This window comes from Rhynchophorus ferrugineus, unplaced genomic scaffold, assembly GCF_030347505.1.
Source record: "Rhynchophorus ferrugineus isolate W39M unplaced genomic scaffold, kcgeb_rfMv2 rfM6, whole genome shotgun sequence".
NCBI classification, from domain to species: Eukaryota; Metazoa; Arthropoda; class Insecta; order Coleoptera; family Curculionidae; genus Rhynchophorus; species Rhynchophorus ferrugineus.
Genome location: NW_027472585.1, coordinates 36,731,329 through 36,754,650, shown reverse-complemented (window position 1 = coordinate 36,754,650; position 23,322 = coordinate 36,731,329). Strand labels below are relative to the sequence as shown.

Here is a 23,322-nt window from a genome sequence, read left to right as displayed (position 1 = left end):
CATGAGAAAACTGTCGCCATGATGAGTGTCGCTTTTGCTTACACCGTACAAGTGCAACCGTGAAATCAGTTCAGAAAATGTTTTACGCCGTTAAAGATCTATTCAAAGGAGTTTCTGCGTCATTCCATCACCGTCGACAAAACATAGATCCACTGGAGAAAAAACGATCTTATTTGGTGAAGGAAAAAGTGCTATTCCACCATGACAACGCACCGGCACAGACCTCTGCACTCGCCATGGTCAAATTGGGCTACGAACGGCTACCCCATGCAACGTATTCTCTAGATTTGACCCTGTGCAACTTCTTTTTGTTTTCAAAACTTGAAAATCACTCGCCGGGCAGAAACTTGAGGCGAATGAGGAGGACATCGCCGCCACGGAACCCCACTTTGCAGAGAAAACGTTATTTCGGGACGGTTTAAAGAAATTGGAGCATCGCTGGGCCAAGCCTATCGAGTTACAAGGAGACTATGTTGAGAAATAAATCGCCACATTTCCAAAAGTATTCACAAATCAAAAATGCAATTTAGAAAGACTTCGCTTGAATGAAGCTAATGAAACTTACACAGGCAGTATGGAGAGCTACTCCACAAAAGACAGAATCATATACAGTCGATCTGAAAAATAGATGGCTATCTGGGGCCAAAACAGTTGGAGCCAGTGGATGAGATTTGGCGAATAATAAAGTCCTGTGGTACCAATAAACAGCTGAAAAGCTTTATTGTCATATGTCTCTGTACGGAAAAATTCCAATATAAATTACAAGGTTGATGTTATAACGTTATATGATATTAAGAAAATAAATTCATATCAGTACTTGCGTTGTGAAGGAGGCAACTAGTACTACACGACTTAAGTCTACTATAAAATAGTCGAATGAAGGGTACTAAAATATCCATACCCTCGGGCTTTTAAGTGTATAATTTAGTCCGACTCACTGCCGATATTTCCTTGATATACTTTAATCTATTTATTGTATTATTTATATACAGCAATAAAAAGATCTGTATTTTTTCCTACAAATATTTTATTAAAGTTTGGACATTTTTGGAAGGGTGCTCCTCATTTAATAATTTATACTCTAATGCGCAGGTATTTCTTTCATTTTTCATATTCACCATATTGTAAAGCTGTGCCTAAAAGATAACATAACGAATAAAATGTGTATACGAGATATGCCCAAAAAATAACGGAATTTTTTTTAGAGAATTATGTAGTGTATGAATTAAATAGTAGATTCTATGTACTTATGCCAACACATCCTTCTAACCCTAATACGCTTTTGGAACTCGTTCTTTGGGATAGCTATCAGCGATTCGCTTTTAACCTCGTAGCTTGTAAAAAGGCTATACTTCAAGACCTTTTTAATTTTTTTGGGACAAAAATTACAATGTTGTTTTTGTCAAAAATGAAGATGCATTGTTAGATCACTCAAGTTGATTCGATGATTCATAATGAATTTTTCATTTTTAACGTTTATATTAATTATTTGTATTAGTAGTTATTGATACGTTATTAGTGCGTCTCTCACTAGTAAAGTACTACTTTACCCATAGAAAATCCACCAAAAGTTTTACTTAACATTTAGATTTTTTTTTGGTATTTTATAAATGGAATTTTATGGAAATAAAATTTAATGTTATTCTATTATTTTGAATCAAAATCATGTTATTCCTTCAACGGTTGACAAAAAACCAAACAAGGCTGAAAACGTATAGGTATTTTGCAAGTATACTTGCCAACACAACATAATCCGAAATTTCAAAATTCTCGTTACTTTTTAAACACCGTCGTCCGTTAGTTTAAATACATATTTACCTGCAAATAAAGCACATCTTTAGCTCGAGAGTATGCTTGGATCTTCTCAAATTCCGACTTAATCAAACTCAACGAGTTTGCTGTTTTCATGATCACATCGTTCCTTTCCGTGGGCTCTAACTTTGACGAATCGGCAATCAGGCATTTGGCATACAATAATCGCGCCCGCGCTTTATCGTAGCAGCCTCCATTCGTTAACATCTCAATCATACATTTTGGGTTATTTAATACTTTCAAGGCCTGGTTCGTTAACCCTGGAGATTACATGATTATACCATATAGTCACAAATGTTGTAATAATTACCTAGATGCAAAAGAGCGTGACTAATAAGCAAATAAATAAGTGCAATGTGATAGGATAAATCTGACTTCTCCGCCTCCACTAAGCAACTATTCAGGGTCAGCAGGGTTTTGGACACGTTGGGATAACAACTGGCGAACTGCACTTCAGCTAGAAGAACTTTCGCTTTAAGCATGCAGAATTTCCCGTCGTTAAGATGTTCATCATAATCATATTTCTGCAATTTAACAGAAATAAAACCAAACGATTTCGATACATTTAATAAATGATTACTTGAAATATTATGTTCAAACATTTATTTGCTTCATCATACTCCTGCTGATACAAATATAATTCGGCAAGTTTCAAGTATCCCTCCCACTTATCCAAAACGAGGATCTTTTGAGCTGCTGACTCAGCTTCTAGCCAATTTTCGTTATACATAGCCTTGGTAAATACGACCCAATTTTCAACTAACATCAATGATTTTGATTGGGGTTCATTAGGATATTTTCTCTTGGCATAAAGTAACAAGGTATTCACTAAGTTATATTCGCCCTAGAAATTCAATTCAATTTATGATTATTGTTTCACAAGCAAAATGAGAAATCAGTAATTGATATTGAATGATAAATGATTAAGGGAATATTCTAGTCTAGAAGTGTGAAAAAATCGTTTTTTTGTATAATGTCATAAAGCACTGCAAATTTAAGCCTCTAGACTGCAATACCTCCTTAAATATGAATTCACTTTACCCATAGTAACATATTTAGGGCAATATTACAAACAGCTTGTAAATAACCTTCACCATAATGAGCTGTTGTTGGAGTGTTATTACTATCAATATTTAAATATAACAAAGTTTGAGACCAAAGGGAGTTCATTTCAGTTTTACCATACAATCTCCATAAAGCAGCCTTCATTGTGCTGTTATTAAAAATTAGATCTTTATAATTGTGTTGGCAATTTAACATATCTGATTTTGTCAACGTCTGAAACAAATGTGATGGTAATATAGTTAAAACGGCCACAAAATAACAATCTCTCAAAAATCATACCTCAAAAATAACACTGGGCTTAACAGAAGTCTTTGCACTACCATAATGAGCAAAATTTTGCAGTGCTAGTGACGTAGTATAACTAATATTTAGCTCATAAGTTTTTATAATACACTGTACAATAAGATTATCCTTATTAACATTTGAAAGGCGATACAACCAAGATAACGCATGTTGAAGACATAGATTGTCATTTGCTTCATGAGCTATCTTTATAGATTCTTTAAGAGATGCTAAGGCTTCCTTCCTGTGTAATATTATGATTTACTCTAAAAGCATACAATATAGGTAATAACTTACATGTGTCCAAAGTGATAATGTAATATTGCCAAATTCAAAGCAGCATATCTATGTTCTCTGCTTTTCTCATCATTATAATATTTTACATCTGGGTTGGCTCTTCTATCAAAACAATGAAATAAGCTTTGCATAGCTCCACAAAATTCTTCAACCCTCAGATAATTAAGAAATGATAAAAAGTGCTGAAACAAAACACGTCCAAATATATATATCTGATTAAATGTTCTTTCAGACTTACTGCTTCTGCTAAATCTGGATTTGAGTTTAATATACTAGATATAATGCTTTGTAGCTCTTGAGGCTCTAAAGCTTTATAATCATTGTGTTGCAGAAGTGCTGCTTGTGTGGCCAAAAATAATTCTGCTTGCCTTCTCGACCATTGTTTTTCATCAATATACCTTCAAATTAGTTGTATCAATAACCACCTTATGAAAATATTAATATATTATACATTCACATACCACTGATCTAATTTAATTTTATTTATAACAGTAGATGTTGATCCACTTTTCCAATCATTGTAATATACAATAAAAGCTTGATATAAACCCAAAACTTCTGAAAAGTTTAACTTTTCAAAATATAATATAAATCTTCTAATAAAGAAACCTATCACACTATTTCTCCATACAATGTTATTTGAAGATGAGTTATTTCTCTCAGAGACATTCATGTCAGAAATCATGATTTGCTTTATTTCATCCACAATATCTAATAAATAACCAATACTGCTTTTATGGATTTCTTCTAAATCTGTTTCAAATTTCTCATGTACTTGTGTTAAAGCATCTAATGGAGTTAGTATACTCTTTAATTCGCTAAGTTTTAGATCTGGGCCTTGCAGTATTTTTAATGACAAAATACAAAATGATTTTCGAAATTGTACTTTTTCGATGTCCGTTAAGCTTTGAATTTCATCTAAAATAAAGCTGCTTAACAATAAACTAACAAAATTCAAAATACTTATTACTTGAATCTCTAAATTGGCAATACACTTTTATGAGTATTGCGACCGTTAATTTATAAGGAGTAACCATCTCCTGGCTAACTCTTTTAGTACTTGTATAAGAATCCTTAACTGTAGTAGACATTTTTACTTTATTTTATTCAAATTATAAATAAAATTTTAAATTTCTTAGGTTAACATTAAATCCATAAATCTAAATAAAAAAACAAGACAGCAAATAGTAACTAGTGTTGGACAAAATCGATAGGAATATACCATACAAACTTTTCTAAATAAAATACTAATTCTTTTTATCATTAAACAGGAATACTTTAAAATTATTATTCGTTGAAGCATCAATGAAAGAAGTTTTAAAATTCAATAGGGTTGAATAAACATCGAAAAACATTTGAAGTAGTTCCGCAGGAAACAGAACGACAGTAAAAAATTATAAATCCTTAAACTCCAGTCATTTCGATTCGATAGTTCCCAGCACTATTTGCTATATATTAATATATTTACAAATATTCATAACTCAATAAACCAAAAAAAAATTGTTTAAAACTAATTTCGTTGTCATTCAATAATTGCGTATTCTGTATAATACTTATAATAAAAATTGGTTTTTTGTGGGGTGCCATCTCTGTCAAAAATGTTATACTAACAATTTAATATAATACTAACATTACAGAAATCTATATTATACTGCTAATATTTATTGATTCATAGTAGCGCCCCCTCGAGAAAAGTGAAGAAACTTACACAAACATATTACAGAAATCTGTAATGTGAATCAAAATGATGCTGATATCTGTCACGTAAGTAAACGTGACAGAAACCTATAAACTATAAATGTTACATACAGGATTCTGTATTAAAATACATTAATGAAACGGTATACGATACTGTCATCTGTAATATGAGACCGACTATATATATAGCTTTTACAGGATTTTTTTATTAAAAACAAAAAAAAATTGATTTAAAATACTTTCAAAACACAAAAAATAGAAAACTTTCTTCTTTTATATATTTTGTGTTTCAAATAAAATAATAGACAATTTAATTTAAAATAAATTAACCAAATGGTTGGCAAAAGGAAATATGAATTCTAGTATCTTCAGCGGCTTTGGATCTGTCTATCTGAGATGAGGAGAGTGAAGACATCATTACATGATCCAATCAGTAGTATCCTATAGAATAGTACTATAATAAATATTATCGAGAAGGAAATTTATTCAAAACATGAAAATGTGCGTTGAACATTATTATATCAGGACAATGTCATAGCTGGCTATGGTTAACAGTGCAGAAGTTCTGGCACCGTGTAGAAGTTTTTAAATGTAAGGTGTAAACAAAAAGTAAAAAAGATTAAATAAATGACAAGAGACGCGAATTAATTGTTAAAATTCTGGATTAATATAAAGTTTTGAGTATAACTTGAGTAAAATTATCTGAACATGGAAAGATGTTTTTGGCTGGTACGAAAATAAGCTTCTTGCATGAGATAGAGAGAGAGAGAAATAATGGTAATAAATGTTTATAATGGAATGGCAAGGATAATTATTAAATATAGATGTTTTAAATATTGTTAAATAATAGAAAACACTGACATGGTATCTGAAGATGAAAAAAAAACAAGATAGCCTTCTTTGAGAAAAGAGGAAAGAAAATTTGGCAGAGGTGCATTAACCAGGGATCTAAGTATGGACTATGTTAAGGAAAAGTAAGGCCGTTGGTGGTTTCAAGATTATTATTTCTAAAACGAAATAAAAACCACTATAAAACCACCTCAAATATTCCATATCGAAACAAAATTGGCTTTATTTAAAACCAAAAAATTATCTCAACATTTTACACAATATATCACAAAAGAAATATAGCAATTATCTTACCTGTGTTTTTATTCTTCTACAGTCACCCACTTCATTCACATATTCACATTAATTACTAAATTATACGTTGGAATGGCGTTCAAATCCAATTAATATACCGCGCACTTACCTAAAACAAAAAAAAATCGCATTATTAGATACTATAAAAGCACTGAAAATTACTGTAATATATATTTACATATCAAACGTTATCTAAGAATTTTAAATTCAAGTGGTGAAATCCAGAGAACCTGTCCATTCGATCTGATAAATTACATCTAGCGGATAATATTTTAAGTACAACGTAAAAACGAGAAAATTACCTTGAGATATCCGGAAGTTAGCTGTAATCCAGCTGGTGGCCCCCAACCAGTTCGTTCCAAATCAGCACTATTTGTGGACTTCCTTGAACGCGATTTCAAGAAACAAATATCCCATTTAAGGCGTTCGAAGATGTCAACAATGGGATATTTTATGGAACATAAAAGTTATTATAGTGCCACCCTAGAACCGCGACTGTAACAAATCAAAGTTTATATATTAGAATTGGATACAAGAAACGAATGAATAACACGAACGATATGAAGAACGGAGGAATTTACCTGATTTCCCATATCCGTTGGTCTCATTTACTTCTGTCCTACCCCAATAAAAACGTAACGGGCATTTCGGGTGCTTGAGATATTATTGGGAATTCGGACGAAGCCTACAAAAATAATTAATGATATCGGGCTCGACGGGACCATTATTCCCCCATTCACTGGCATCGTAAACAATTACACCGCGCATTCGAAATATCTTAGACCAAAAATTGATATATCAGAAAAATGAGAGACAAATTTCGATTAAGGAGCTTCAAAGCAAACCCAGACCAAACAATTAACTGTCTGAAGCCAATTTGGCGATAGAAACTAATTTCCACCAAAAACTAATTACATAATCAGGACTGAACCAGCGCTAGAACTATTTTGAATTTGAGTTAGTGTAAAAAAAATGTTTTCGCTCAAAAAAGAATAAACAAAAACTTTGGATGATTTTACCGCACCGAGGGTCGTGACACTTGACATGTTAATGCACAATCCAGATGGTCCGACATCTTCAATGAATTGTTCGCGGGACTAAACCTGATGACCGCCGAGTCCCACATTGTCATCGGAAAAGAAAGAACGAAGATCTATCGAACCACCACCAATGCCAACCCATCATCTAGCGGTCGAATTTCCGGGTCCTCAGTTGTAGGAGACCCGAAAGGTGATCAATTAGAAGTTGCCAAAACAACGGGCAATATCATACAACGTATTACAGTCTGTAATGACCTGGTACGATGATGATGGAATGATAATGTGCACCAAGACTAGGACGATCCAGGCTCGTCAGATACATTAGCGCACCCAGGAGGTCACGCGCGTAGAGCACCAAGTTGTTTTGATTTTCCGGTACCTGAAAATAGAAAAAACAAACATCTGGTACGTAAGCCGGAAAAATAATCCAAAGCATGTTAATGTCGTGCTGACTTAGTGACGTGTGTATGCTAACGGCAATTATATTATCAAATATGAAATAATATCAACTTACCCATTGCGGAGCACAGCAAGTAATTAAATAATAAAAAAAGAACGAATTTGGTTAAAATTATTGCATTTTTAAGAAAAAATTAAAATAGCATGGAATATGGAGCGACGGCATCTATATACGACAAAGGGCACCGCTCACAACAGCACATTAAATCAACATAATAAAACACATTTTCCATTATGACTTCACATATATCCAGTCGCGCCAATTTTACACAAATAATTGGCGGTGTAAACATATTCATTTTTGTTTAATATAAATATAAAAAAAGTTTAAAAAGTTTTAAAAAATTAATTATACATAATGACAAATAAAAATGCATAACGGCAATAACATACTGCGCAAATCACAGGTTTGTGAAAATTCATAGCACACTAGTCATTCTTACAAGCAACAAATATGCATTTTTCTGTAGTGCCGTTTAAGAAACTACACATTTTGAACAAACTGAATTTTTATTCAGGGGTGTGCAATTAATTTACTTTACTAAATAATTACTTTCAAAGTAAAATTTGGCTTACTGTTAATTTGATTCCAGGGTTGTTATACCTGTAACAAAAATTAAATAAAGGTAATTCGAAAAAGAAGAATGCACAATATCAAAATTTGAATATCAAAAAAGTCAAAGAAAGCATAGCTTATTAAAAACAAATCATTTTAAACACGGACCCCTTGTTCAATTATTAATTATCTTCTGACATAACTTGTCATTATAATGAACATTTCAGTTACTAAATCATCATCACTGCCTGCTTAACTTTTAGCATTGTGATTATTAGTTACTGATGAATGTCGCTTAAGTGAAATTGACACATCTACTGGGTTTTATTAGGCTGAAACAGGGTTACTTTCATTATTGTTATATAGTATTTGCAATAAATATAAAAAATTTTGGTATTCATTGAATTTATTTAGCTATTACTTTTAACATATTATTTTAATAAGCAATGTTTTAAGTGGCTAATATAATTTGCTTGTACTTGTATTTATATAAATTATAATGTACTATATATCACATTTATAGCTTAACTTAGCCATTTGCTATTTTATTTCTAAAATATATAATACGTTAATAAATATACTAAATAAATATTAAACTCTCTCTTCTCGATTGAACTGGTTACGACTGAACTGGTCAACCAAATATGACTTAGTTTAATTAAGCAGTCGATAGTAAAAAGTATTCACTTTCGAAATAGTCGATAATACCCAACATTACTATTTTCAGAAACTAATTTAGATATTACAACACTCCGCCATTGTTGATATGAACTACTCACGTATTTAACCTTTAAATCAATGTATATAATACAGTGAAATGTGTTTTTAGTTAAAAAGTCTGTTAAACGTAATTAAAGCATATGCATTTAAATAGTAAATTAAATTAATTCTTATCTTCTTTTATAGTATGGAGGAAACTGCAGTTGTTGTAAAGGCAAAACCACAGAGAAAAGTCTTTAAAGCAACAAGACATACAAAAATTCCTGATCACATATTAAATGATCCTAAGTTACAAGCAGCTACTGCAGCATTACCAAACAATTACAATTTTGAAATACCAAAAACGATATGGAGAATTATGGAATTAAAGGCTAAAATGGTAGCTTTACAAATGCCCGAAGGATTAATTATGTTTTCAACTACAATAGCGGATATTATTAAAGAATTTACAGGAGCAGATTGCCTTTTAATGGGAGATGTAACTTATGGTGCTTGTTGTATAGATGATCTAACAGCGAAAGCTTTAGGTGTTGAATTATTAGTCCATTATGGCCATAGTTGTTTGGTACCTATTGATCAAACAGCAAATATAAAGGTCCTTTATATTTTTGTTGATATTAAAATTGATCCATTGCATTTTGTGGATAGTATTAAGTTAAATTTTGATAAATCAGTTAAATTAGGTCTAGTCAGCACAATACAGTTTGTAACTACTTTACAAGCTGTGACAAAACTTCTAACTAATGATGGTTATGATGTATCAATACCTCAGTTTAAGCCTCTATCTCCAGGAGAAATTCTTGGCTGTACAGCTCCAGTGCTTAAATGTTGTGACACAGTAATATATTTAGGAGATGGAAGATTTCACTTGGAGGCAGTAATGATTGCTAATCCAAAAGTGAAAGCCTACAAATATGATCCTTATAACAAGACACTGACAAAAGAATTATATGATCATGCGCAAATGGATTCCAATAGACAAAATTGTATAAAAAAAGCTAAAATTGGTGGCAAGTTTGGTGTAATTATGGGTACATTGGGAAGGCAAGGAAGCCCCAAAGTTGTAGAACATTTAAGAAAAAGAATTGTTGAATCTGGTAAATCTGCTGTAGTGATTTTATTATCAGAAATATTTCCAAAAAAAATAGAATTATTTTCAAAATTGGATGCCTTTGTGCAAATTGCCTGCCCAAGACTTTCAATAGATTGGGGTATGGCATTTCCAAAGCCATTTTTAACCCCTTATGAGTTGGCTATTACAATAGGCGATGCCCAATGGCATAAAGAGGGCAAAAGTTATCCAATGGATTTTTATGCAAATGCTAGTTTAGGACCTTGGACCCCCAATCATAAACCAGAAGAAGCTAATATAAATACTTGTTGTGGCAAATGTCCTTAAATTATTTAAATTTATAATATTTGTATATACTTGATCCTAGACAATTTATTTATGACTAATAAAAATTGACTCAGTTTAATTTTGACTTTTTATACTTTCCCATAATTAATTTGTTTTATTGGTTTTCTCACTTAAATGTATGTAAGAATGTTTGAAAGAAAATTCATATTCTTGTTCAAATAAAATGATTTTTATTTATTATTCACATTACTGAATTTTTAATCCTTGGATGGATCTTTCTAAAGAGTTGATATCCCAAATAACCAACTGTCCATCCAGTCCAGATGTGCTAATTTTTGTAGCTTTAGCTTTACTCCCTCCATAGATACATAGGCAAGTAACTGCATTCTGATGGATTGAATGTAAATTTGTATCGGAGGTTTCACTTCTTGCTTGTTTGTCCAAAGAATGAAACATTTTCATAGCAGAAAGTCCACCTGATTCCTTTTTTTGAGATGTATCCAACTTTCCACCAAATGTTATCTGATTATTTCCATTGAAATTATAAATCACTGGGATGCAACTATGCCCAGCAGCAACTATTGAGTTGTTACTGATCCAAGTACAACTCAAGAATGGAAGATATTCAGTTTTTAACTTAATGAAAGCATTCCCTTGACCAGGATTAGCAATGTTAATTGATGAGTCATGGGACACCTAACAATAAAAAAAATAATAATGAAGTACTTTTATAAAACTCTAGTACTTACCCAACAAACTTTTGAACCATCTGGAGAAAAACTAACACAATGTACCCAACCACCTCCTGCAGCTGAATTGACATATTCAGCCATTAACTGCCCTAAAGGCATTTTGGCACCCCATGGTGTAGGTTCAGGAGTTTTTTCAATATCTTTAATATAAGCTGAAAATACTCTGACTTTGAAATCAGTACTTCCAGCAGCTAACAGAACATTATTGGGATGCCAATCCAAAGTAGTTATAGTGGATCTAATTGGTTTCTTAATATGCTTAGAAACCCACCAATCATTTTCACTTTCAAAATAACAAATTGATATTAGTCGGGCTCCAGATCCCACAGCAAACTTGTTTTCATTAGGGGACCACTTTACACAAGTAGCAGCCCTATTAATCCTAAGTAGTACAAGAGTTGGCTTCCATTTTCCATCTTTATCTTGACTCCAAACATATGCATTACGATCTGCAGCAGATGTAACAATTCTATTAGTATTTGGAGCCCAGTCGATGCCCATTACTCTTAGATCATGTTGGTTTAAAGTATCGATAAGTTTCCAATCACCTCCACTGCGTTGATGTATTTCCACTTCATGATTGTTAGGGGAAAATGCGAGTTCTACAATAAAATAAAATAATTTGCAATTTAACTGGAATATATATATATTTACGAGTCCGGTCTTTATTCCAAGCATGGTACGTTATTGGATTTACAGTTCCAAATTTATGAGTTTCAGTCATCTATAAAAAAAGCAATAGAATGGTTTTAAGAAATGTAGAACAAATTACCTTCTTTATTCGCGGACTCTGGTCAGTCAACACGAATGTTAAATTTTTTGTATCAAGAAATGTTTATACTTTTAGATCCAAATTAATGGACCTCAAATTACCTACTAGGGCGTAAACCAACAATTACTCATGTAAATGTATATCTCGGGCGTAAGTTTAAATAATTTGACAATGACAGATGGATTACCAACTGAGATATTTTAAAACTAGTTACAGATTGGTTATATAGATAATTTGTATTTTCAAAATTGGTAAACATTTAAAATTATTTATGCTTTATCAAATTTAATAAACATTTTAAAACGAAACAGGAACAAAATGTGTACATAAATAATTGCAAAATAAACTTTATATGTAACCTAGAAATATAAAATTTGACCTCATACCCTTCGATATTTTAGAAAATAGTAAGTACTATTGCAAATTAAATGAATGAAGTTAAGTAATCTAACAATTTTTTTACCTATTCTTTTCACTATGTGTGAATGTCAGAATATGAGTTTAGATGTGAAAACACCCAGAAATGTATATTTATCAGCTTTTTATAAGAGGTAATATTTAATTTGCATTAGGTTTAGAACTTATTTTAAATTAATGTATTAATTTTTAGGAGTTTTGCATATTATACTGTACATGTTCGACTGCCTGTTATTATAACACAGCTGATAGACACATTGGTTCGCAATAAAGAAGAAATTAAAAATTTAAAAGGGGAGGTCAGTTTAATAAAAAATATTTGTTAGTTATATTTAGTGATAGTAATAAGTAATAAAACATATATTTCTGTCTTAAAGGAATCTTCAGAAGACCTCAAGAAAATTATTGGTGAAATTTCAAAATTGAAATACGAAATACAAACAAATAAACCATTATCAAAATTAAAATCAAATGATGTGGATATTCATTTTTATAATGAGTATATAGACAAACAGGCTTCAGAAGATGGACACACAACTTATTTTAACACAATTTGGCTTTTAACAGAATGTTATATGTATCGTAGAATCAAGAATATTTTTAGTGAATTGTAAGTATTCTGTTCTCTGTAAGTATTTATAAAACTTTTTAATATTTCAGCAATACAATGAAAGATTTTGATTATTTTTCATATTCAAAGAGGGATTCATATAATAAAGCTTTACCAATGATAACACAGATGGGAAGGTATTTATTAAAAATAGAAAATGACAGTAATAATGTAGAAGATACTTTTAAAGCTTTATTAAAAGTATGAAATTATTATCATTTGTTATTTGGACTCTTAAAATATATTTTTATTTCAGCTTAACTTGTGGGGCAATAAGTGTGACCTTTCCTTATCTTTGGGTAAGGTAGATGGTCCAAGTAATGTATTTGATACACATTTGTTAGATGAGTATCTTCTTTCTGATGATTCAGATAATATTTGGTTGACCATTAATAAAACAACAAACAATGATACAGTTGGTAAATTTTAATGTCTTGCAAAAATTATGGTTTTTACAATTATTAATTTTTAGATTTTGTTTTTGACAATGCCGGTTATGAATTATTTACAGACTTTTGTATAGCAGATTACATTGTTAAACAAAATTTAGCAAAAAAAGTTAGGTTTTATGTTAAAACTACACCTTGGTTCATATCAGATGTAATGGAGCATGACGTCTTTTGGACCCTGGATGAACTCATACGGAATCCCGATGAGTCCCTTAAAACTTTGGGAAGTCGCTGGAAAGAGTATATTTCAACTGGAAAATGGGAAATTGTAAAGAGTAATTTTTGGACTCTGCCCTTTGAGTTCAAATTTATGAGAGATGTTGATCCTAGTCTGTATAAGAAACTATCCGAAGCCAAAATAATTTTTTTCAAAGGAGATTTAAATTATAGGTATTGTATTAATTTTATTTACAATCCTAGCCTGTGTTCGCTATGAAGATGTCGTGTCTTCATTGTTTTTCAACATAGTGAAAGTAATTATGCCAAAATACTTATTACTTCAGCAGTAATTGAAAGTGCCTATGAAAGTGGTAAATTAAGAGGTAATATGGTCGCTTCCAGATATATTTATCGCTAACTGAAATGTTGACAAAAATAAAGCTTCTCTAATTTCTAAGGTCTTTGCACCCAGACCTTTTAAAAGCGCCAACCCTTTGCGGCAGTTCTCAAAGGTAGGGATTTGTAGTTAATAATACAATTTATTTATGGTTTCAAACATGCCAATTACTAAAGAAAACTGTAGAAAAAATTGACATCCCTATTTATTTGAAACAAAAATTATTTTAAAAATAAATCTAGTGTATGATTCTATAAATTGCTTGACTGGTAAAAGGTTTGCTAAAGTTAATACTCTATTCACTAATGTATTGAGGTATCAAACATTCTGGGAATATTTGCTTCGAGGAACTAAGCCAAAAGAAACCTAAAGAAAAGAAAAGGTTACTTTCCCGTGTTATAACCGTTTTTTAGTGCTCACCTTTATATAGCGTAATGTCGCGGTTCCTTTGAAAATTTGCTACTATTTACATTGGACAGCCATAAGGCTTATTTTAAGTATAGGAGTACAAGTTCTTAGGATCAGTAATACAGAAGATGACAGTGGTACCCCTGGCTTAAGTAATGTCGAATCGCCGAAGCAGTAGGATCTTTTTTGTCTGCTGTTTGGGTTTTAAGTTATGGCTGCGAAACTTTAGCGCTATTCCCAGAGACCAAATAAAAAATTTGGAAAATAGAAAGCTGATAGCCAGAATTGCGAACGACCTTTAAAAGTGGCTTAGTGAAAAAGAGCCGAAGACATAAGGCGGTATACTGGTTGAAAAGTAGACACTCTTCCCTAGCGCTGGCTATGGGTTGATCTACTAATAAAATATATATTGATCTTTACATAAAATAAATAATTTATCTGTTATAGAAAACTTTTTGGTGAAATAAATTGGGATCCAGTAACAACGGTCGACGAAGGTTTGCAAGGATTCCATCCAAGTAGGCTCTGCACATTGAGGACCGTCAAAGCCGATATAGTGGTGGGATTAAAACCAGGAGTAGCAGAAGAATTGGAGAAAAAGGATCCAAAGTGGATGGAAAGTGGAGATTTCGGGTTAATACAGTTCTCGAATAAAATCGTAGAATTGTAAAAAAACGCAATAAAAAAGTAATAAAAAGCAATATGATATTTGAAGGACTTTTTGTTCCTTTTATGAATAAAAGTCAAAACTGTAGTGTAAATATTTTTATTTAAAAAAAACGGAACTGTTGAAACAAGAACAAAATACAAAAAAGCTTAAGGCTATTTCGAAACAAACAAAGCTTATAGGAAGAGTACATATAACATTAAGGGATTTGGGCCTCTAATATTTATATTTAAAGTTAACCTTTAGGAGGTACTTGATCTGTACCTGGGCTACATCATAAACTATATATTCATTATATAGCAAAGAATTCTTCTCTGTCCCGGGATTAGCAACACCTTTACCCAACGGTACTTCCGCGCCATCGATCGTTTTTACCACTCCAGGATCCGGATGGGTTCTACCGACGCCCTTACAGCTATGTTTTCCCTTTGGCAATTTGGTGATATGATCAGCATGGGGCCTCTCATACATCTATAAAAATGCAACGTGTCGTTATTTGTTTGAATATTACCAATATAAAATGTAGTCCTCACATTTCCCAGTGCTACTTCACAAAGTAACAATAAACCTGTAGAATTGTCCGGGCTGGTACAGCAGTAATTGGCTGATTTTGATACCATATCTGCGAAATACACACCTTTACCAAACATATAACCCGTCACAGGTGCCTCTGGTGGAGCAATTCTTAAACCCTACAAAATATTGATCAGTGATAATTGAAATATCCAGTTTCAACATCATCAAACCTGAGAAAGTATACCAGCATAGTTAGTAATTCTAGAACCGTGCCACAACAGTTTCCTATTATGGAGCTTTTTAAACGGTTTATATCTTTTACTTTCTCCTTCTCTTTTTACTAGGAAAACCTAAAATAAATCGTGTTAACATATATCAACCCTCCTAAATAGCTTCAATATTTACATCCTCAATATCTAAATCATAGGTATCATGAGTTTCTGCATGAGTATTTTTAACATATTCCTTAATGATTTGGAATTCTTCAGATTTTTTATCAAGAACTTCAATGTCTGTCTTTAGTTGTTTGTAATAGGAATCGACAGTGTGTTCACTACCAGAAGACTTCATCAGACTATATGCTATCTCCATTTCTAATAAATTATCCAACATGTCCAGTTTTTGCTAAAAATAACGAATATTGTTGATGTCCGGTAAATTTCATAACAGAGTAATAAAATACCTTAATAATATCTTTATCTTTTAGTACCGGTATTTTTTCGATTCCAAAATTATGAGGAATTAATGTATAAAATCTATTTGTAGCTTCGATTAATTTATGTTCGGCTACATTCTCTTTATCCACCATAGATTGCAGTTCGGAGAGTATATCAAACGCGCTCTGAATCTGCTTTTTACTCAGTTTTCCTAAAGGCATCTTTTCCGTGTCCAGCTCGAACTCTAACAAAAGCTTGTTCATTTGTTTAACATCGAACACAAGCTTTACTAGGTTCTGTACGGGTTTTGGTAATTTCGAATCAGATTCCACGATGTCCAAGTTCATGGCGGCTTCCGATCCATAATCCACATCGATCGGATACATTTTCCCCGGAACTTTTACGAACTGATGATGGTTCTCCCACTCGTTCCCGGACTTCTCCAGGTATAACTCTTCGAATTTTGAAATCGCTTCTTTTAATGTGGTCTGTTCTTCCAATTTGTTATCTAAAACATTAATGTTTATGAGATCTTATACTGTTAAAAGAATAATTCTTGTATATGTAGCGCAATCGGATCTATTTCGAGAATATCTAGGGATCGAACAAATTCGAAAATAGGAAAATAGTATTATATCTTGCATATTTTTGGGTGCTTTTCATGGTTCACTAGTTCTATAATGAAACTGGAGATTAGAAAAGAAATAAGTAAATAGTTTTTTAAATATATATGATAAAGTGAAGAAATAAAAACTAAGCTTGAATTTCCTGACAATAAACGGAAAAATATTATCTGAATAAGGCAATTTTGATTGAAATTAATGAAAAGTCGAATTAATCTGAATCTGAATTAAGTGAAAGGAGTACTAGTAGTGAAAATTAGAACGACTGACTTGCCAGTTCATATATCATGGTGCATAAAAAATTCATAAAATTGATTGATGATAAAATTGAGGCACACAATCAAAAATTCCACATACAAGAGATAAGAATCAATAAATAAAAAAGATAAGGAAATATGATGTCTACATAATACTTCACAAAAGGTACATTGTCGGCTCTTTTGATGGCGGTGTATATAAACTTCCCGTTAAAATCCTCTTATCGGTCTATAGAGTATATTTCAATTTGTCTACACCACCTTAAACATTATATGGTTCGTCAGAAATTCCGAAATTCACCGGGTTCCATTAGTCGAGATTAGTTAGACATCCCAACTTTTCGTGGAATATCAATTACAATCAACGCATCCTAAGAGTAAGTCCATCCGAGAGATTTTTTTTGATCTGAAACCGGGGAGGGTAATCCTGTTACCTGGTCGCAGAGACTGGCAGGAATAAGCGAGTTGGATTGGTTATGTGGAGACTGCCTCTGGGCTACCCACTAAACCCCATACTATCAGCTGATCCTATGACCCTAACTGATACTCCTTACTGTTGGAAAAGAGGGAGCCCGTAACCGGTAACACCTTCAAGATGCCCGAGGGCCAGGCAAGGACATGGCGTTGTTTATCACGCCATGCAGCTCGCGGTACGGCTGCGATTGAATAAGGTCACGAAGAATTGAATGAGTTATCAGCTCAGTAATACAGATATTATTCGAGAGAAGAAAAGAGTGGAAAAATATCTTGAGTAGAACTCTGATATAAAATCGTGAACTTGGGGGACGTCTATTTCTCTATGAATTTGATTATACTTGACGAACCAGGGGGCATTGATTATTCGCCTGAGATTTTTTTTCTGAAAAATTTGAAGACGTTGCACCTGACTAGGTGAGACGTATTTGAGATATACACTGCAGCCATATAGAACGACTGATCGAACCAGCATCTCGTACAGGAGGGACTATTCAGAGAGGAAGCCTGTTGGCCCGGTTGATGACCGGGAACAGCAGATGGACAATACCTTCACCTCTCTGGAGGGACCTTTGAATCAGGGAATTCCACCCAAACTTGCGATCGAAGAAAAGACCGGAGATATCCGGGAAATTACGTTACTTGATTGGTTTCCACTAGCAGCGGCTAGTTTTAATTTTTTTGTTTATAGGTGACTATTTTCCATTCACTTTGTTTCGCGGTAAGTTAGGTGTCTCATCTACTTCACGTCGGGTCTTCGTGCCCTCTAAAGGGACCCAACTTTTAAACGCGATATAATCAAAAACGATCAAAGAATTAGCTGTAAAGGGGGTTTTTAGGGGGCATGTCTGGAGGTAATCCTTCATAACCCAGTCAAACCTGCCAATTCAGGTGTAGGTCTCCCTAGCTAGGTATCTCCATTTATACTTCTCCAGTCATTTACAACGGTATAGAATGTTATGTTGACTATTTACATGTAAAAAAAATCTAACCATCCAACTACCGAAGCTAAGAAAGCTATAAAATATCACTATAAGAACTTACTTCCTATTGTTGTCCCAATTCTTCCCCAACTTCTGAAAATCCAATACCGATCTCCTTTATCGGATTTCAACAGCTGCAATTTGTAGAAACTATTTCTGTCGCTCTGGATATCAGTGAGACCCAGAACGGCCGTATATTTTTCTTTATTTCGGTCCTCATAAACATGAGCTATATTTTCGATGCCACTGTCAGGATCTACGGCCGATCCGCCTGTGAATAAAACAGAAATAGTAAAATCAACAATGAAATTAAATTTTGGTTTCCTTATACCTTTTAATTTTAATTTGATTTTACTGGGTACTGAACTAGTGAATCGGCTGCGAGATTTCTGGCCAGACTTTAGACTTGACGATGGCTCTGGAGGAAGCCTTGTTGTTGGCTGTTAAATTACGAAAATATTTCGAACAGTTTATCTAATTAGCAATTTTAATACTCACATCTGAACCCCAATTGCAAATACTTTTTTGCATGATCAATTCGGGGATTTTACCAGTGTAATTTTTAGCTTCATCAATAAAATCTTCTGATACAACTTGAATCTAAATTATAAAATATTAAAAAAAAATTTGAAATATAGATCTTATTATCGAATCATCACCTGTTCAGATTCTGCTTCTTGTATTCTGGAACCCATGTTTTCCACCATATCTTTATTAGCAATTACAGCCATTACAGTGTTTTTTATTTTAGTCACTACTTTACCACCAAGAGCTTGTATTTCTTTTTTTAAAACATCCTTACCCCTAATAGGTTGCCCCAAAATAACAAATTCCATCTCATATAGTGGAGGTAGGGCCCTTTTAACTTTTGGCCTGTAAAAGGAACAACTTATGATTAATTTCTTACAGAATATTTTAAAATACTCACTCTCCATTTTCCTCTTCCTTAACTTCTTTTTTAATCGCAACTGTAGGATTGAAATCTTTTATAATTCTGTTTCTAGGTTTATATTTATACTTCTTCAGGAAGCTGAACTCTTCAGTTAGATGTTTTGGTATTTTAAATTTCGTACGTTTGGGATCTTTGGTAATGGTTTGACACTTTACCCACTCATTAACATTGCCTTTACAAATGTAACCCCCCTTAGTGAAAGTCAATTGACCATCTTTGCACTCACTGCATGGCTCCAACGATCCAAATGTCATAATATCGGACAAACTATCCAAAATCTAAACAGGAATAATTTTAATAATAGATTTGCACTAAAACTAATTATAATACTGATTTACTCTTTCAACGCCTTCTGGCACAGCCTGATTATTATGCTCCAAAAGTTCAATAAGCTGTGGTTTCTTTAACTCTTTTAACTTATCACGGTTGTTGTACATAATCTTGTTTTGTTCTCTATATTCTTTCTCTAGGTCATCTGGTTCCTCCTTTTTAATTTTTTTCACTTCAGGTACACACTCTTGTTTGATAGCTCTTAAAACATTTTTTTATTTCCAAAATTAAAGACATAAATGAAGTACATACGGTATTGCTTTTCGAGCTTCTTCTTGATCATTTTTTTTCAATTGTTTAAATCCAGGAATTTTGTTGGCATCTTCAAAATATCCTAACTCTGATCTTAATTGGGCAAAACATGTAAGATGATGCCACTGATCTGCACCACCAATTTGTTTTCCAATATCAGATTCATAGTCCTTTTTTGAAACTCGCACCTATTATATGTCTTTTAGTAGAGGTAATATGCTATACTTTAAATAAAATACCTCATCTTTTAATATTTTTTGTTGACACCCTTTACATGTTGATCTTCCACTCTTTGCATACTCAATAATATAATCCTTTAACGCTATATTTTTAGCTCGTTGTTCACTTTTATCAGCAGATCTTTTAGTACCTTTTTTCTCTGGAATTATCACCGACGCTCCGCCAACATGTTCTTTAATCTTATCTTGATCTTCAATTCGCAAAGATTCAAAATGTTCAATATCATCGGTTGTTTGAACACGTTGTTTTTTGAAAAAACATTTAAAATGATACCAGTTTGGTTGTTTGCCATCAAAATGATGGGACTAACTAAGAATTATATAATGTTACGCTATATTATATTAATTAGTTATTACTAAATTCATACCTGTACCATAACAGCCAAACGTAGTACACCTTGTGCTATGGACTCCTTGCATAATTTGCATTTTGCTCGATTACTTTTAGAATACTCACTTCTAAAAGGTAAATCCATCTTAGTAGAGAGCTAAGAGCCAAAACATATACCAACTACACCGGTAGATTTGAATAACGAGTAACCATAAAATAAACACTATAAAGAGTTTTCCCTCCAATATTACAATGACATCAATGGTAATACTTATGTAGAAATAATAAATATAATTATTAAGTTGTAATACGGTAATAATGCAAAAGTGTATATTTAGTGAAATAAATACATTAAAATAAATATAAATATATTATTAAACATTTAAGAATATATACATATGACGTCATAAAAAACTCTATGAAATACAATGAAAGGTTTTGTTATTTAAAGTTAGGTTATAATGTTGTGGACATAATATAGAAAAACATAATATGGGGTTATGTTAGCTTAAGTTATTTTTTATTTTTTTATAAATTAATGTTTTTGTAATATATTTCTGTAGCAGTGTTGTTATCGTACCTAATAAAATGTCGTTATGCGATGCTGAAAAAACATTTATCCTGCATGGTGTTAAAGTAATAATGAATTCCCATTGTTTTAAGCATAACAAATATATACTTGTTTTCAGGAAAATTTTCGTGTTGATGGCAGAGATAGGGAAGGTTATAGACCTATTGAATTAGAAACAAACATTGTACAGCATGCGTTTGGATCAGCTCGATTGCGTCTTGCCAATACAGATGTTTTAGTAGCTGTTAAATTAGAAATTGATGTTCCTTTTCCGGAACGGCCATTTGAAGGCAAATTAGAGTTTTTTGTTGACTGGTACCTATGCGTATTAAACCCATAACCTGTTATTGATTAGAAATTTTTAGCTCTGCTAATGCCACTCCAGATTTTGAAGGAAGAGGTGGTGAAACTCTGGCTGCTGAATTGGCAAACATTCTAACTTCAGCTTATCGATCACCACAAACATTTAATTTGAAAAAATTATGCATCTTAAAAGGCAGGAAATGTTGGAAAATCTGTGTGGATATATTGGTAATAATGAGAATATATAGAATATATTATATTAAAAAACTAATCAATTTATATGCAGATATTAGAATGTGGTGGTAATTTATTTGATGCTGTATCTTTAGCTGTGAAAGCAGCTTTACATAATACACAGATTCCTTTAATAAAGTCAATAAATATTGATGGAGATAATATTGAACTTAATGTGTCTGACAGTGTTTTTGACTGTGAAAAATTAGATGTCGCTAATGCTCCAGTTATGGTGAGACAAAATAATACATGTAAATAACATATTTCATTGGTTTTTTTTATTTAAACCATTATAGGTTACTGTATGTAAAATAGGGGATCAATGTATTGTAGACCCAAGTTTGGCAGAAGAACAATGTTCTGTTGGTTCTGTTGTAGTAGCAATATCGCAGGAATATTTTAGTACAGTAACTTCAATTGGAAAAGGCTCATTGCATCCCCGGACTATGTGTAACAGTTTGGAACTGGGCCAAAAAGTTGGAATAAGGCTAAATAAAGCTTTTATGGAAACACTGCATAATATTCAACCTGATGAAGATGTTGGTTTCTTAAAATAAAAGTCTTAAAAGTAAATACTTTATTCCTTATCCTTTGAAAATAATTTATATAATACCAGCTAAACCTGGTCACTTTTTGCTGTTTTGTGTTTTATTAAAGGAGTTAATTAAAGTACTCAACGTAAACGTAGTAAAGGGTGGCTTTCCTATGAATTTTAAATGAAAATCATTCTTTTATTATAAGGCTAGTGAAAGATTACTTTTTGTTTTTTACCAGTTCTGGAGGACGCGACATTTAATGAAAGTGCGTTTATTCATGCGAAAAGCTTTTGGTTTTTAAATTCAAACGCCATACTTGCAAAGATTGTCCTCCCTGTAGTGTCTCTGTAGGGAACGTATGGATATTTCTCGTATTTTATGACGATACAACCAAAACTGAACGATATAAATTAACTGCAACAATTTACTTAAAATTAATTGGAGTACTCATATATATTTTATAAAGATATACTACAATTATTCTATAATTTGACATATTGGAAAACAAACGAGTTGACACTATTGTTCATGCGTGTAATGGGAGTAATATGAATATCTAGTGCCTATTTTAAACATAAAATTGGTATGGTATGTTGCACCATACTTCTTGAAGGTCACACTGTAAAAGGATTCGATGAAATATATTCTTTTATGAATTGTTTATAATCAGAAAAGTAATCGTTTTAATGTTTTCTATGGTAATCGGTCGGCACGGCACGTACACTACACACGGTTACTTTATAGAATTGAAATTAATTAGTCTACGAAATCTTATACCTTAAACGGTAATAATCACTGTTTTATCTAGTTTTGTATATGCGTATAATAATAGTCAATTTAAAACAGCAGTGTACTCACGTGACCTGTGGAAACGTCGCACTGTTGCCGCAAAAACTCTGAATTAGTACATTTTGACTTTGACATATAACAAAATTCCAATCTGAATAAAATAATGAAACAAAAATGTTATGTATTATCATTTATTTTCAAATTATTGTACAT

The 23,322-nt window shown here is 32.3% G+C and overlaps 6 protein-coding genes across 6 annotated transcripts; 3 read left to right on the top strand and 3 right to left on the bottom strand.

Moving 5' to 3' along the window:
* Positions 1-699: 699 nt before the first annotated feature.
* ida (anaphase promoting complex subunit 5 ida) lies at positions 700-4,644 on the bottom strand. The gene is made up of 10 exons (XM_076408788.1): positions 4,427-4,644; positions 3,918-4,374; positions 3,695-3,854; positions 3,457-3,638; positions 3,157-3,403; positions 2,854-3,090; positions 2,393-2,656; positions 2,123-2,336; positions 1,819-2,072; positions 700-1,136 (listed from the first exon to the last, which is right to left on the bottom strand). Exons 1-10 carry the CDS (start codon positions 4,545-4,547, stop codon positions 1,017-1,019), a joined length of 2,256 nt encoding a protein of 751 aa, XP_076264903.1. The 5' UTR covers positions 4,548-4,644; the 3' UTR covers positions 700-1,016.
* A 4,432-nt stretch (positions 4,645-9,076) lies between these two features.
* Positions 9,077-10,550, top strand: Dph1 (Diphthamide biosynthesis 1). The gene is made up of 2 exons (XM_076408793.1): positions 9,077-9,199; positions 9,259-10,550. Exon 2 carries the CDS (start codon positions 9,260-9,262, stop codon positions 10,469-10,471), a length of 1,212 nt encoding a protein of 403 aa, XP_076264908.1. The 5' UTR covers positions 9,077-9,199; position 9,259; the 3' UTR covers positions 10,472-10,550.
* An 89-nt stretch (positions 10,551-10,639) lies between these two features.
* On the bottom strand, positions 10,640-12,148 carry Arpc1 (Actin-related protein 2/3 complex, subunit 1A). The gene is made up of 4 exons (XM_076408796.1): positions 11,957-12,148; positions 11,839-11,908; positions 11,182-11,786; positions 10,640-11,128 (listed from the first exon to the last, which is right to left on the bottom strand). The coding sequence occupies exons 2-4, from the start codon at positions 11,906-11,908 to the stop codon at positions 10,679-10,681; spliced, it is 1,125 nt and encodes a 374-aa protein (XP_076264911.1). The 5' UTR covers positions 11,957-12,148; the 3' UTR covers positions 10,640-10,678.
* Positions 12,149-12,164: 16 nt separating this feature from the next.
* LOC143199061 (damage-control phosphatase ARMT1) lies at positions 12,165-15,104 on the top strand. The gene is made up of 8 exons (XM_076408792.1): positions 12,165-12,363; positions 12,449-12,507; positions 12,567-12,672; positions 12,751-12,983; positions 13,034-13,184; positions 13,240-13,402; positions 13,456-13,822; positions 14,844-15,104. Exons 2-8 carry the CDS (start codon positions 12,452-12,454, stop codon positions 15,064-15,066), a joined length of 1,299 nt encoding a protein of 432 aa, XP_076264907.1. The 5' UTR covers positions 12,165-12,363; positions 12,449-12,451; the 3' UTR covers positions 15,067-15,104.
* A 42-nt stretch (positions 15,105-15,146) lies between these two features.
* Positions 15,147-20,915, bottom strand: Parp1 (Poly-(ADP-ribose) polymerase). The gene is made up of 14 exons (XM_076408787.1): positions 20,714-20,915; positions 20,346-20,651; positions 20,107-20,294; positions 19,863-20,055; positions 19,501-19,802; positions 19,232-19,445; positions 19,071-19,172; positions 18,904-19,012; positions 18,634-18,843; positions 16,262-16,743; positions 15,985-16,203; positions 15,810-15,929; positions 15,597-15,755; positions 15,147-15,534 (listed from the first exon to the last, which is right to left on the bottom strand). Exons 1-14 carry the CDS (start codon positions 20,819-20,821, stop codon positions 15,280-15,282), a joined length of 2,967 nt encoding a protein of 988 aa, XP_076264902.1. The 5' UTR covers positions 20,822-20,915; the 3' UTR covers positions 15,147-15,279.
* A 237-nt stretch (positions 20,916-21,152) lies between these two features.
* Positions 21,153-22,357, top strand: Rrp42 (exosome complex component Rrp42). Its single transcript, XM_076408798.1, has 5 exons — positions 21,153-21,312; positions 21,366-21,562; positions 21,613-21,778; positions 21,837-22,016; positions 22,081-22,357. Exons 1-5 carry the CDS (start codon positions 21,265-21,267, stop codon positions 22,339-22,341), a joined length of 852 nt encoding a protein of 283 aa, XP_076264913.1. The 5' UTR covers positions 21,153-21,264; the 3' UTR covers positions 22,342-22,357.
* Positions 22,358-23,322: the final 965 nt, after the last annotated feature.